This window comes from Oncorhynchus mykiss, chromosome 10, assembly GCF_013265735.2.
Source record: "Oncorhynchus mykiss isolate Arlee chromosome 10, USDA_OmykA_1.1, whole genome shotgun sequence".
In the NCBI taxonomy this organism is placed as follows: Eukaryota; Metazoa; Chordata; class Actinopteri; order Salmoniformes; family Salmonidae; genus Oncorhynchus; species Oncorhynchus mykiss.
This window is the reverse complement of record NC_048574.1, coordinates 57,550,261-57,562,815: the sequence shown is the minus strand read 5'-3', so window position 1 is coordinate 57,562,815 and position 12,555 is coordinate 57,550,261. Positions and strand designations below refer to the sequence as shown.

The window sequence follows — 12,555 nt, the reverse complement described above, 5'->3', positions numbered from 1 at the left end:
GCAGTGAAAACAAATATTAAATTTTAACTTTTAAACTTGAACTGAGTAAAAACTCTAAATATGTGATTGCACAGTAATGTTCACTTGTTTGAGGTTGAGGGTGATACTTGGTGGTGTCCCATCTTTTCCACAAGTTCATCAATGTTCGGGGTAAGGCTCTGAGCTGAAGAAATCCTCAGAATTGAGTGGAGGTGTTCAGCAGTAAGTCGACTTCTGTGTGATGTTTTGTTCAGGTTCATCAAAGAAAACAGTTGTTCACACAGGTATGTGCTGCCAAACATAGACAACGTTTGAGCAGCCTGGATGCGCAGCTGGGGCATTGTGCCGGGGAGGAAACGGGCGAACTCCGCAGCACCCACTGCCGCATATTTTGCCCTCAGTGCATCATTGCATTGGAGGTCAATCAACTCCATTTGGAGGTTTGGTGGTGAGCTTTCCACGTCAACAGCAAATGGGTTACCGAGCAGTTCCAACCTGCTTTTTTGTGCTTCAAAGTCAGCAAATCGGCGTCGAAAGTCAGCGGCAAGCATACCTATTTTATCAGCCAACTGTGTGCTCGGGAACGCACTGGTAGAGAGCTTCTCTTTCATGGTCTGGCAGCTGGGAAAGTGGCTCAAATTTTCTTTCCGCATCTGCGTCTCCCACAGAGTCAGTTTGGTTTTAAATGCCTTCACTGTACTGTACATATCAGAGATGACACGATCCCGACCCTGCAGCTGCAAGTTTATTGCATTCAGATGACTCGTAATGTCACACAGAAAAGCCATTTCACACAGAAACATTTCGTCTCGGAGTTGTGTTGTGTCTTTCCCTTTGCTGTCCAAGAACAGACAAATCTCCTCACGAAGCTCGAAACATCTTTGAAGCACCTTTCCCTGGCTTAGCCATCGCACCTCTGTGTGATAAGGCAAATCACCATGCTCCGTTTCTAACTCCGTCAGAAATGCCTTGAACTGGCGGTGATTCAAACCTTTGGCTCTGATAAAGTTAACTGTGCGCGTGATGATGCTCATTACATGCTCCATTTTCAAGGCTTTACCGCACAACGCTTCCTGGTGTATGATACAATGATAAGCTGTCAGCTCACCTGTCGCGTTTTCCTCTTGCATCTTTTCCCGTATCTTCGCCACCAGTCCGCTCCTGTGTCCACACATCGCAGGTGCTCCGTCGGTTGTCAAACCCACGAGTTTTTCCCAAGGCAGCTCCATCTCATTTACACATCTTGACACCTCTTCATACAAATCATGCCCCGTAGTTGTGCCATGCATAGGACGTAAAGCCAAAAACTCCTCTGTCACGCTTAGGTTGGAGTCCACTCCGCGGATGAAAATTGACAACTGGGCAATGTCAGAAATGTCGGTGCTCTCATCCACAGCCAAGGAATATGCAATAAAATCTTTTCCCTTTTTCACAAGCTGCTCTTTTAGATTGATGGACAACTGGTCTACTCTCTCGGCAATGGTGTTTCTGCTCAGACTCACATTTAAAAAGAGTTGCCTTTTTTCTGGGCAAACTTCGTCACAAACTTTAATCATGCAGTTTTTGATGAAATCCCCCTCCGTAAATGGCCGGGCTGATTTAGCGATCTCTTCTGCCAAAATAAAACTGGCCTTGACAGCAGCCTGGCCTTTGAGGCCTCGTTTTAATTCCTCTGCCTTTTGTAGCCTTTGTTCCATGTCCATATTCTTGTTTTTGTCCGCGTGTTTCGTTTCATAATGTCGTCTCAGATTATACTCTTTCAGTACCGCCACACTTTCTCCACACAGAAGACACACAGGTTTTCCAGCTACCTTCGTGAACATATACTCCGACTCCCACCTTGTTTGAAACCCCCGGTTCTCAGTATCCACCTTCCGTTTTGCCATTTTTGATGGGTATCTGAAAGTTAATTTTACTGTGATGCTGACGACTGCTGTGCCAATAAATATTGAAATGAAGCAGCCTACTGCTCGGTGCGTCACCTTTGCATTGTGGGAAATGTAGTATTGGTGCGTGTAAAAGATCTGCGGGCTGCCGGCTTGCTGCGGGCCGGTTCTAATAATAAATCAAGATCATCCCAGGGGCCGTAAAAAACCTTCTTGCGGGCCGGATGTGGCCCGCGGGCCTTGACTCTGACATATGTGATCTACACTGATTGAATTGGATTAACAGTGACCTCAATGAGGTATTATAGCTTTCACCTGGATTCACCTGGTCAGTCTATGCCATGGAAAGAGCAGTTATTCCTCACGTTTTGTGCACTCAGTGTTCATACCTCACAGTCTACCATGCAAGATCATTCAAAGTGCAAACCATTCACAGTGGAATTCTCTATTTTCTCCACTAGAAGGTGCACTTTAACAACATACACTTTGGTTCGTCGCTACACAACAAGTCTACTAACCGGTCTATCTCAAGAGGGATGGGCATTATATGTGTAATGAGCTCAGAGCTGATGGCAATAATGGATGATATGATTTCTCACACATGCGTCTTCTCCAAGGCCTCCGTCTCCACAGGGTGTTCTGATGTTGAAGGTGATGATGTGATTACTGACAGGGTTGACAGCTGCACCACTGTAGATGGAGTTGTAATCTCCTCTCTCTACCTCCAGAGGGAGAGACAGGTTGGTAATGATATTAGATGTGTAATCATTTAATCCAAACGGTTGCAACTAGAACTAGAGTTTCTATTGGACAATGTCAGGTAGGTTCCTGTTCCGTTTGCTTACATTTTAAGTAACAGAATCGGTGTAATGAATACACCCCAGAGAGCTGCTGGTCTGGTTGAGTCTATTCTTTCCTCTGTACCAGGACAAGATCCCATCTTGCACACATCTGAACAGCTCGAGCTTTAGAGCAATGAACCATTTGTTTGGATGGACAAGGCTCATGCTGCTATGTTTCGTAATTGATGGTATGTTTCTTTTGTTGTTACTGATTTGCGTCACTAACATAAAGTGTTCAATGTTTTAATTGGTAACTTTTGATCTATCATACGTTTGTACGCTTGTTGTGTTTCTTGACAAGGGCGCCAAGACTAGGGCTGTAGTGTGTGTAGCACAGACCGAATGGGAATATTTACATTAAGGGATAGATACAGACAGAGACTAGTTTCTAAAAAAGAGCTCTTTCATTGGATGAAAGAGGTGTAGGCTATAAAAGTTTGTGATCTATACACCAACTACAGAGTATGCCAATACTTTATTGATTCATGAACTAATTTAGATGAGAGATGAACAATCTTTTGGAAACAACAGGCAGACAACCTTTTATAATTATCTGAGACTGAGACTGTAGCTAGTCATTTGACATTAACTCACAGAGCTCACAGGCTCACTGTGTTTAGGCTCACATTGCCTGTCCAGGGGAGGCATAGCTTTTTCAAATCTTATGGGGCTTTCACAACAATTTGGTTTGGAGTGTTTTATCCGAACTCTGGCACATTTCCCCCGTTATTTCGTATGGTTGAACTGGTGTGAACATTATCCCATAGTCAGGAGCGCATTAACATAACAACAATCAAAACAATCAATTCATAATACATTGATTGCTCCGCTCATAAGGTTGTTAACATACTCTTATCTTACTCAAATCAATCAGTCAGTTAAAATAATATAATTTAGTTACAAATCATAATTAAACCCCAATTTATTATTCAACCCAAATTTAGAATGAAAATGCTTAGTGTTTCACATCAGTTAATTAAGCTATCACTTAAAGACAAAACCCCTCAACTTAATGCACACCGACTCTGGCAGAATGTACATTTAACATACAGTGTAATTATGCATAATTCTAATATTAACTTCCTAATCATGATCATAATTACAGATCAGTATCTCAACGCATTCTTAGTCTAAATTACTATACATTTAGCAGTGTAAACCTCCACGATCAACCTGATACCCCAAATGACAATTTTGGACATTCCGAAATCAATTACAACCATTCGATACATGAACATTATTAAAACATAATATCGTAATTTCAACCATAAGCCCTATTCTAAAATGTATGATTTCCCCCGTCATCAATCTACACACAATGCCCTATAATGACAAAGCAAAAAACCTTTTTTTTTTAACATTTTTGCAAATGAATAAAGTCATCTTGTTTTCCATGTAAAATAGTCTTTGGGCCTCAAAAACATTATCCACATTAAGGATGTTCAAATAAAATGTTTAGAATTGGAGAAATTGGTGTTTTCTCTCTTGCAAGTCATATGGAGTGGGAGCTTTAGGTAAGTGTTAATCATTTAAAGTCAATTACATTCTAGTGGAAAATTCTAGTGAATAGGATCCTAAACCATTTTAGATTAAATTATGTTTGGTATGTGAGTTTGTGTGGGTGAGACACAAACATAGAAAGATATTAGGCTTATACCGTATGCATACTTTATTATCATGTGCCTGGAGTATGTACGCTGGAGGCTCCCTTAGTATGCAAATCGATGATGATGAAGATCATGTTAATCTTTACCAATTTGCATATCTCATTCGCTTAGAAAATGTGAAAACAATGTTTCACAAAAGCACTGTACAGTTACACTCTCAGGCCTACACACCCATGCAGAACAGTCCTCCTTATTTCTGTGTAAAATTTTTACTTCCAAAGACACCTATAGGCCAACATGGATCCTACAAACTGTAAAAAAAAATGTAAATCAAAATCAAATCAAATTGTATTTAGTCACATGCGCAGAATACAACCTTACAGTGAATTGCTTACTTATGAGCCCCTAAAAAACGATGTAGTTTAAAAAAATATGGATAAGAATAAGAAATAAAAGTAGCAAGTAATTAAAAACAGTAGTAAAAAACAATAGCAAGACTATATACAGAGGGGTACCGGTAAAGAGTCTATGTGCTGGGGCACCGGTTATATGTACATGTAGGTAGGGTTATTAAAATGACTATGCATAGATGATAACAACAGAGTGTAGCGGCGGGAGGGGGGGGGGGGGGGGGGGGGGTATGCAAATGGTCTGGGTAGCCGTTTGATTAGATGTTCAGCATTCTTATGGCTTGGGGGTAGAAGGTGTTTAGAAGGAGGAGCCTCTTTGACCGAGACTTGGCGCTCTGGGTACTGCTTGCCATGTGGTAGCAGAAAGAACAGTCTATGACTAGGGTGGCTGGAGTCTTTGATCATTTTTAGGGCCTTCCTCTGACACCGCCTGGTTTACAAGTCCTGAATGGCAGGAAGCTTGGCCCCAGTGATGTACTGGGCCGTTAACATCCACCCTCTGTAGTGCCTTGCGGTTGGAGGCCGAGCAATTGACATACCAGGCAGTGATGCAACCAGTGGTGCAGCTGTAAAACCTTTTGAAGATCTGAGGACTCATGCTAAGTCTTTTCAGTCACCTGAGGAGGAATAGGTTTTGTCATGCCCTCTTCATGAATGTCTTGGTGTGCTTGGACCATGTTAGTTTGTTGGTGATGTGGACACTAAGGAACTTGTAGCTCTCAACCACTGCAGCCCCATTGATGAAAATGGGGGCATGCTCAGTCCTCTTTTTCCTGAAGTCCACAATCATCTCCTTTGTCTTGATCACGTTGAGGGAGAGGTTGTTGTCCTGGCACCACACGGCCAGGTCTCTGACCTCCTCCCTATAGACTGTCTGGTCGTTGTCGGTGATCAGACCTACCACTTTTGTGTCATCTGCAAACTTAATGATGGTGTTGGAGTCGTGCCTGGCCGTGATGTCATGAGTGAACAGGGAGTACAGAAGGGGACTGAGCATGCACCCTTGAGGGGCCCCTGTGTTGAGGATCAGCGTGCGGATGTGTTGTTACCTACCCTTATCACCTAGGGCCGGCCCATCAGGAAGTCCAGGATCCAGCTTCAGAGGGAGCTGTTTGCGAGTTGGTCAGCGCAGTACACGTCCTGGTAATCCGTCTGGCCCTGCGGGCCGGTGAATGTTGACCTGTTTCAAGGTCTTACTCACATCGGCTGCGGAGAGCATGATCACACAGTCTTCCAGAACAGCTGGTGCTCTCATGCATGTTTCAGTGTTATTTGCCTCGAAACGGGCATAGAAGTAGTTTAGCTCGTCTGGTAGGCTCGCGTCACTGGGCAGCTCTCGGCTGTGCTTCCCTTTGTAGTCTTTGAAAGTTTGCAAGCCCTGCCACATCCGACTAGCGTCAGAGCTAGTATAGTGTAGTATGATTCGATCTTAGTCCTGTATTGACGCTTTGACGGTTTGATGGTTTTGTCGGAGGGCATAGCGGGATTTCTTATAAGTTTATAAATGACTTTATGCTCCTTGAAAGCTGCAGCTCTAGCCTTTAGCTCAGTATGGATGTTGCCTGTAATCCATGGCTTCTGGTTGGGGTACGTAGGGTCAATGTGGGGACAACGTCATCGATGCACTTATTGATGAAGCCAGTGACTGATGTGGTGTACTCCTCAATGCCATCGGAAGAATCCCGGAACATATTCCAGTCTCTGCTAGCATAACAGTCCTGTAGCTTAGCATCTGCTTCATCTGACCACTTTTTTATTGATCTAGACACTGGTGCTTCCTGCTTTACATTTTGCTTGTAAGCAGGAATCGGGAGGATAGAATTATGGTCAGATTTACCTAATGGAGGGCGAGGGAGAGATGTGTATGTGTCTCTGTGTGTGGAGTAGAGGTGGTCCAGAGTTTTTTCCCCTCTGGTTGCACATTTAACATGCTGATAGAAGTTTAGTAAAAACGATTTAAGTTTTCCTCCATTAAAGAACCACCTCTTGATTTGTTTTTGAATGGTCTAAGATCCCTCCCAATGTGTTCTCCAATCTCATAAAACATTTTATAAAAAGGCTCAGTGTCGTTATCCTTGCTGGAGTATTGAAAACAGGAAATACAATTATCGTGATCCCCATTTTTTTTTTTTTTTTTTGTATTACTTGTTAAACAAAATAATATATTTTTCAATTTTTGGAGTATACAATATAGTTCAGTATATAGTTTTTTTTTTGCTCATCTTTATCATGTGATCCAATAATTCCCGACCACACTGTACATACAATTTATACAGTTCACTATAGAAGGACAAATACATTATGTACATTGAGCTAATAACCTGGGTAACCTAACCTAACCACATGCGGTAAGCCTATGTCTCTTCAGAGGATGTGACAATGAAACCAGTGCTTCATTTGAGAACAGGATCCGGCACCTCTCAGTTTCGGACTGTTTCATTCCGAAACCTATTTTCCAGGATCCGGTACCTCTCGTGGCATGAACAGTGGCTGCCCGTCATTCAGGGCAGGTGAGGCACAGTTTTGAGCCTCACCTGTTTAGCTAGTGGAAATGTGTTGAATATCCCTCTATCATTTGCTTTTCAATGATACTTCAATTTTTTATTTTGGAGGAAAAGAAAACAATCAATTGGTGAAAGATTTTCCCTTGCTCAGAGAATGTATGTGAACTCAACTACAGACAAAATATTAAACTACCAGTCCTAAAACTTTGTTTCCTGACCTTCACCATCACATCAGACCTGTTATTTGCTAAGAAGACCTGCGATACTCAAGTCAATAGTGTTGTTCCAGGCTACTACATTGTAGACGTGCTGCACAAATCTACTAATGATTGAATGTCATTGTTATCTTCTGAAATCAGATTGCAATATCATATGGATGCGGTTAATGACATGTTAAACACTTATCCAGGTATTACTGCTATTGTGTTGATATCGAGTCTCTCTCTGTCCACAGCTCTCTGTGCTTCCCAGCAAACAGTCAACTCTGAGACTCAGGAGGTGAAAGGCATCGTGGGAAAGTCTTTATCTTTTCCAGAGAGAGTGTTTAAAACTGGATATGTAAGGTATGGAGAAGACACTACTGCAACTGTGATCAATGGACAAAGCCATATAGATTCAGATGAGAGATTTAAAAATCGCCTTCACTGGGACAATGTGACAGGATTATTCAGTCTGTCAGACCTACAGATAGAAGATGCTGGGGTTTATTCTGTGGAGAATAAAGACGGAGAGAAGAGGATACCTAAATTTAACCTCATTCTTTACTGTAAGTGTGTGTGTGTGTGTGTGTGTGTGTGTGTGTGTGTGTGTGTGTGTGTGTGTGTGTGTGTGTGTGTGTGTGTGTGTGTGTGTGTGTGTGTGTGTGTGTGTATGTGTGCTATATTACAACAAACATTCAATATAAGTTCCATTCCTCCAATGTATTTGCTATTTGTCTTCCAGATGTTGTTTCCAAACCTCAGGTGAGAGAGTGTGACAGCAGCTCCTGTAGTGTGGTGTGTTTTGTTGACAATGAAAAAGAGGTGACCTTGACCTTGTACAGGGGAGAGGATATACTAAACCAAACCAGCAGTCCTGATCTCACCACCGATCTATCTCTCCGTTTGGAGGTAGAGGGAAAGAACTACAATTCCACCTACAGCTGTGTGGCTTCCAACCCTGTCAGCAATGAGACAGTTCTTGTCCCAAAATGTTGCAGTGAAGATGGTCATCCCAAGGAGACAGGTAAGAGTATCAATTCTGAATTAAAGCCATCCAGAAAATAGCAACTACCAAAATAATTAAGTGGAACTATTAGTTCAGCCCATTTAAAACACACTTTACACAAATAGTTTCCTTGTTTTTATTTATTTCAGACATGAATGAGAGGACACGGGGTACGCTTATTATTGCTGTATTCTGCGTTGTGGTTGCCTCGGGACTGGTTGGACTTGCAATCAATCGAAAGAAGAGGGGAAATGAACACTCACAAGGCAGGTATTCATCTTTTAGAGGTCTGAGGTCAGTCAAAACATGTCATCATCTGCCTTTTTTTATTATCAAGAATAGTATTTTGGAAAAAGTAGGAACTGTTTACTTGAACACGGGATGCAGGTCAAATAAAGTGGCACACTTCCTCTGCTCGGTCAGACAGTATTATTATCATCTCAGACCTTCCTGATACACCTCTCTAAATGTTGAAAAAGCAGAAGGCACACACACACACACACACACACTCTGACAATCATTACTTTAAAGATTGGCTTCTATTGGTGCCAAAAAGACCGCCAGCAGAGAGACAGGTACCCATCGTAGCAGTAGTCGTGAGGGTTTACAGAACCTGTTCAGGAGATGAGCGTCTGTACGTCTCTGTCAGTTAGTCACACCCACACACGCCTTATATCTAATTGATTTTATTTGTCTTCATAGATTCATCCGAAGGAGTGCAAGTTGACAATGAGTATGCAACGATTACTTACATAAAACAAACAGATAACCAGGTTAGTAATAATGCTACAGGCTGATAGACAATAAACCAGCTTTTGCAGCCCTCAGGGCTACAACTGTAAGCTTTAACACAATGCAAACATCTTCTATCTGTAGGCCTGAAAGACTGAATGATCCTGTCATATTGTCCTAGGCGATTTTTTAAGTCTTGCGTTGCACAGACCACCTGAGTTTGATACCAGGCCTGATGTCATTGCAAGCAGTTTTGCCCATATGATATGGTTGGGTTGCACAATGACATGTCACACAGCACATATGGTATAGTCTTGTTTCTTTCCTCTGGCACAAAGTATCTAATAATGAAACATATTATTCTTTTTTTTGTTGGTGCTTTCCTACCCACTTTCTCTGCCCCTCTTTCCCTGTCCCTTTTTCCCTGTCCCTCTCATTCCTTCCTTCCCTCCCTACCTCCCTCTCCCTGTCTAGGAGGAGCGAAGAGATATACCAGAACTGGAGTCGCATAGAGACAACTCTGCAATGGTATCCGTTTATGATTCACTCCAGTTACATCGCATGGCTGCCAGCGGGGATGTTGACACAGCATGACGGAACAAAACTGGAAGTCACTGAGAAGCCAACATGATAACTCATGAAGAGGACATTTAAACAAAATGAAAGTAAAAAAAACTTTTAGAGGCACAGTTGTTATGGGAGAAAATTCCCCTGCAACTGTTGCGCTGATATAAGTTCAGGGTTTCTTTGTAGGTCATTCTCACAGACCTGTCAAATAGAGACCTCGATGGCATCCACTGATACGGACCAATTCAATAACTATTGAGTTAGTAGTAGGATCAGGATAATCCTTATTTTCAGATGCCTTTTGTCCCAAATCCCAAAGTATAGGTTAAAACAAATGGAACATATATTTTAATACTGGGCGCAACTTTGGTTTTGGAATAGGGGGGGACATAACTTTTTATCCTATCGGATAAAAACTCCAAACAGCCTACCCGCCCACTCGGAGGCGCTAAAGCCCTAAAGCACACCATTGCCTCGTTTTGTATCACATTCCAATGATAAAACTGGGGGGGACAAAAATGCTATTTCAGAATGTGGGTGGGGAATGTGGCACCCTTGGTGTTTAATATGCTACTGCTGAACCAAAGCTTCTTTTCAGAAATGACTGTTCTGTTGTTTAAATGTAGGTCCCTCCCCTGTATATTTTATAGCTGCTCGTTGTTTAGCTTGCAGCTTTGTATAGTACATAAAAGAGCAGGCGTTTGAGATAAAGCCACCTACTCCTTGGCAGCTATGACTGTTAGACTACTTTAGGTCCATAGATTTAATAATAAAAGGTCCATAGATGTACTTTTTTTATGTAGATCTTGATTTGCCATTTGATCTTGAGTGTTTTTTTACTCTTCTTATCGCTCTTCGCAAAATGTTGTTCTGGCCTAACTTGTCTCTCTTAATTAGCTTGTTTCATTTATTATGATGGATAATTTATTTTTGCTGAAATATGTTGATCTGTCATTCTTATTGAGAGCAAGTCTAAGAAGCGGTACGTATGTTCTATGTGCACTATTTCTATGCTTGCCGTGCTTGAGTTTTGCTTTTGTGTATTTTACTTTTGGTTTTGTACAACAGCTTCAAACAGAGGAAAACACAATATGTTTCGTTATGGAAAAGATATTCCACAGCGGTTTAGATGGTACAATGATTCCCCTCGCTATAGTTGCTTGTTTTGTCACATAAACAACCAGGAAATGGAACGAGTGATTTCTGCATAGAGCATCTATAACATGAGAAGGTTTTGCGGAAAGAAAGTATTTCTGTCAACCCAATAGATGGCTATCACGTCAACTGGCTTCACACGGAGTGATAGACAAACGCGAGCATCACACAGACAGACAGTGGCAATATTGCTGGAAATTAATTGGCAGATATTGTGTTTAGTTATTTTAACAACCAATTAATCCAATAGCAAAAAAAAATATGATACATGTTTCAAAATTGCCCTTTGAATGTAGTATGTTACAGTACTGTAAAATCCAGTACATTACTCAGCTTTCACATTAGGCAATACACTTGCACTACCCATAACAATTTACTGAACATCCAATTTCCACAATTCAGGCCAAAGAGTTCAATCTTGGTTTCATCACACCAGATAATCTTGTTTCTTGTGGTCTGAGAGTCCTTTAGGCTGTCATGTGCCTTTTACTGAGGAGTGGCTTCCGTCTCGCCACTCTACCATAAAGGCCTGATTGGTGGAGTGCTGCAGAGGTGGTTGTCCTTCTGGAAGGTTCTTCCATCTCCACAGAGGAACTCTGGAGCTCTGTCAGAGTGATCAAGGCCCTTCTCCCCCGATTGCTCAGTTTGGCCGAGAGGCCAGCTCTAGGAAGAGTCTTGGTGGTTCTAAACTTCTTCCATTTAAGAATGATGGAGGCCGCTGTGTTCTTGGGAACCTTCAATGCTGCAGACATTTTTTTGGTACCTTCCCCCAGATCTGTGGCTCAACACAATCCTGACTCTGAGCTCTACGGACAATTCCAACAACTCCTATCAAGTTGTCCAAACATCTCATGGATGATCAATGGAAACAGGATGCACATGAGCTCAATTTCGAGTCTCATAGCAAAGGGTCTGATTACTGATGTAAGTCATGTATTTCTGTTTTTCGTTGTCATTATGCGGTATTATGTGTAGGCTGTAACGTAACAAAATGTGGAAGAAGGGAATGGGTCTCAATACTTACCATCTTACTGCCCCTCCTGTTTCCAATCTGTCTTAATAAAGCATAGAAAAAATAAAGATGGAATTCTACAAAAAATATTCTCAATAGGCCCTTAAAATCAATAAATATTATGCTTTAACCATTTGCATTTCTAAATCATTGATTGTGTTATTGTGTTTTGATGCTGCCTTTTACATGCACTGAACCCCCCCCCCAAAAAAATGTTTTTACAACACTCTTTTAACAATTCCAATATGTAGGTTTAACACATAATTTCTGTGTATTAAAATACTTACATCGAGTTTACATACAAACACCATATCTCAGTTTACTGCCTGCCCAACTGTACAGCACCCACTTTCACAGGAAGGTTGAGGCGATTATATCAAGTACCTCAGTCACCCGAGCCAAAGCATGTTCACCTTGCTACCATCTAGAAGATTGAGACAGTATTGGTGCATCAAAGCTGTGAACGAGAGACTGAAAAACAGCTTCTACAGTTGATGGTGGAAGTTTACATACACTTAGGTTGGAGTCATTAAAACTTGTTTTTAACCACTCCACAAATTTCTTGTTAACAAACTATAGTTTTGGCAAGTCGGTTAGGACATCTACTTTGTGCATGACACATGTCATTTTTCCAACAATTGTTTACAGACAGATT

At 41.6% G+C, this 12,555-nt stretch overlaps 1 protein-coding gene across 2 annotated transcripts; it reads left to right on the top strand.

The window, feature by feature from the left end:
* The first annotated feature begins 2,129 nt into the window (after positions 1-2,129).
* On the top strand, positions 2,130-11,410 carry LOC110533153 (SLAM family member 5). 2 transcript variants are annotated; one of them, XM_036933430.1, is made up of 8 exons: positions 2,130-2,605; positions 2,793-2,895; positions 7,683-7,994; positions 8,171-8,190; positions 8,271-8,452; positions 8,584-8,700; positions 9,137-9,207; positions 9,641-11,410. In XM_036933430.1, the coding sequence occupies exons 3-8, from the start codon at positions 7,923-7,925 to the stop codon at positions 9,758-9,760; spliced, it is 582 nt and encodes a 193-aa protein (XP_036789325.1). In that variant the 5' UTR covers positions 2,130-2,605; positions 2,793-2,895; positions 7,683-7,922; the 3' UTR covers positions 9,761-11,410. The 2 variants fall into 2 exon arrangements, with proteins under 2 accessions (XP_036789325.1, XP_036789324.1); XM_036933429.1 differs by having other exon boundaries at positions 8,171-8,452.
* Positions 11,411-12,555: the final 1,145 nt, after the last annotated feature.

Bases quoted from the DNA above. Each gene is read 5' to 3' on its own strand.
- LOC110533153 (XM_036933429.1), top strand. From the start codon at position 2,402: ATGGGCATTATATGTGTAATGAGCTCAGAGCTGATGGCAATAATGGAT. The intron at 2,896-7,682 runs GTATGTTTCTTT...CTCTGTCCACAG, and splicing joins GCTATGTTTCGTAATTGATG to CTCTCTGTGCTTCCCAGCAA. The intron at 9,208-9,640 runs GTTAGTAATAAT...CTCCCTGTCTAG, and splicing joins TAAAACAAACAGATAACCAG to GAGGAGCGAAGAGATATACC.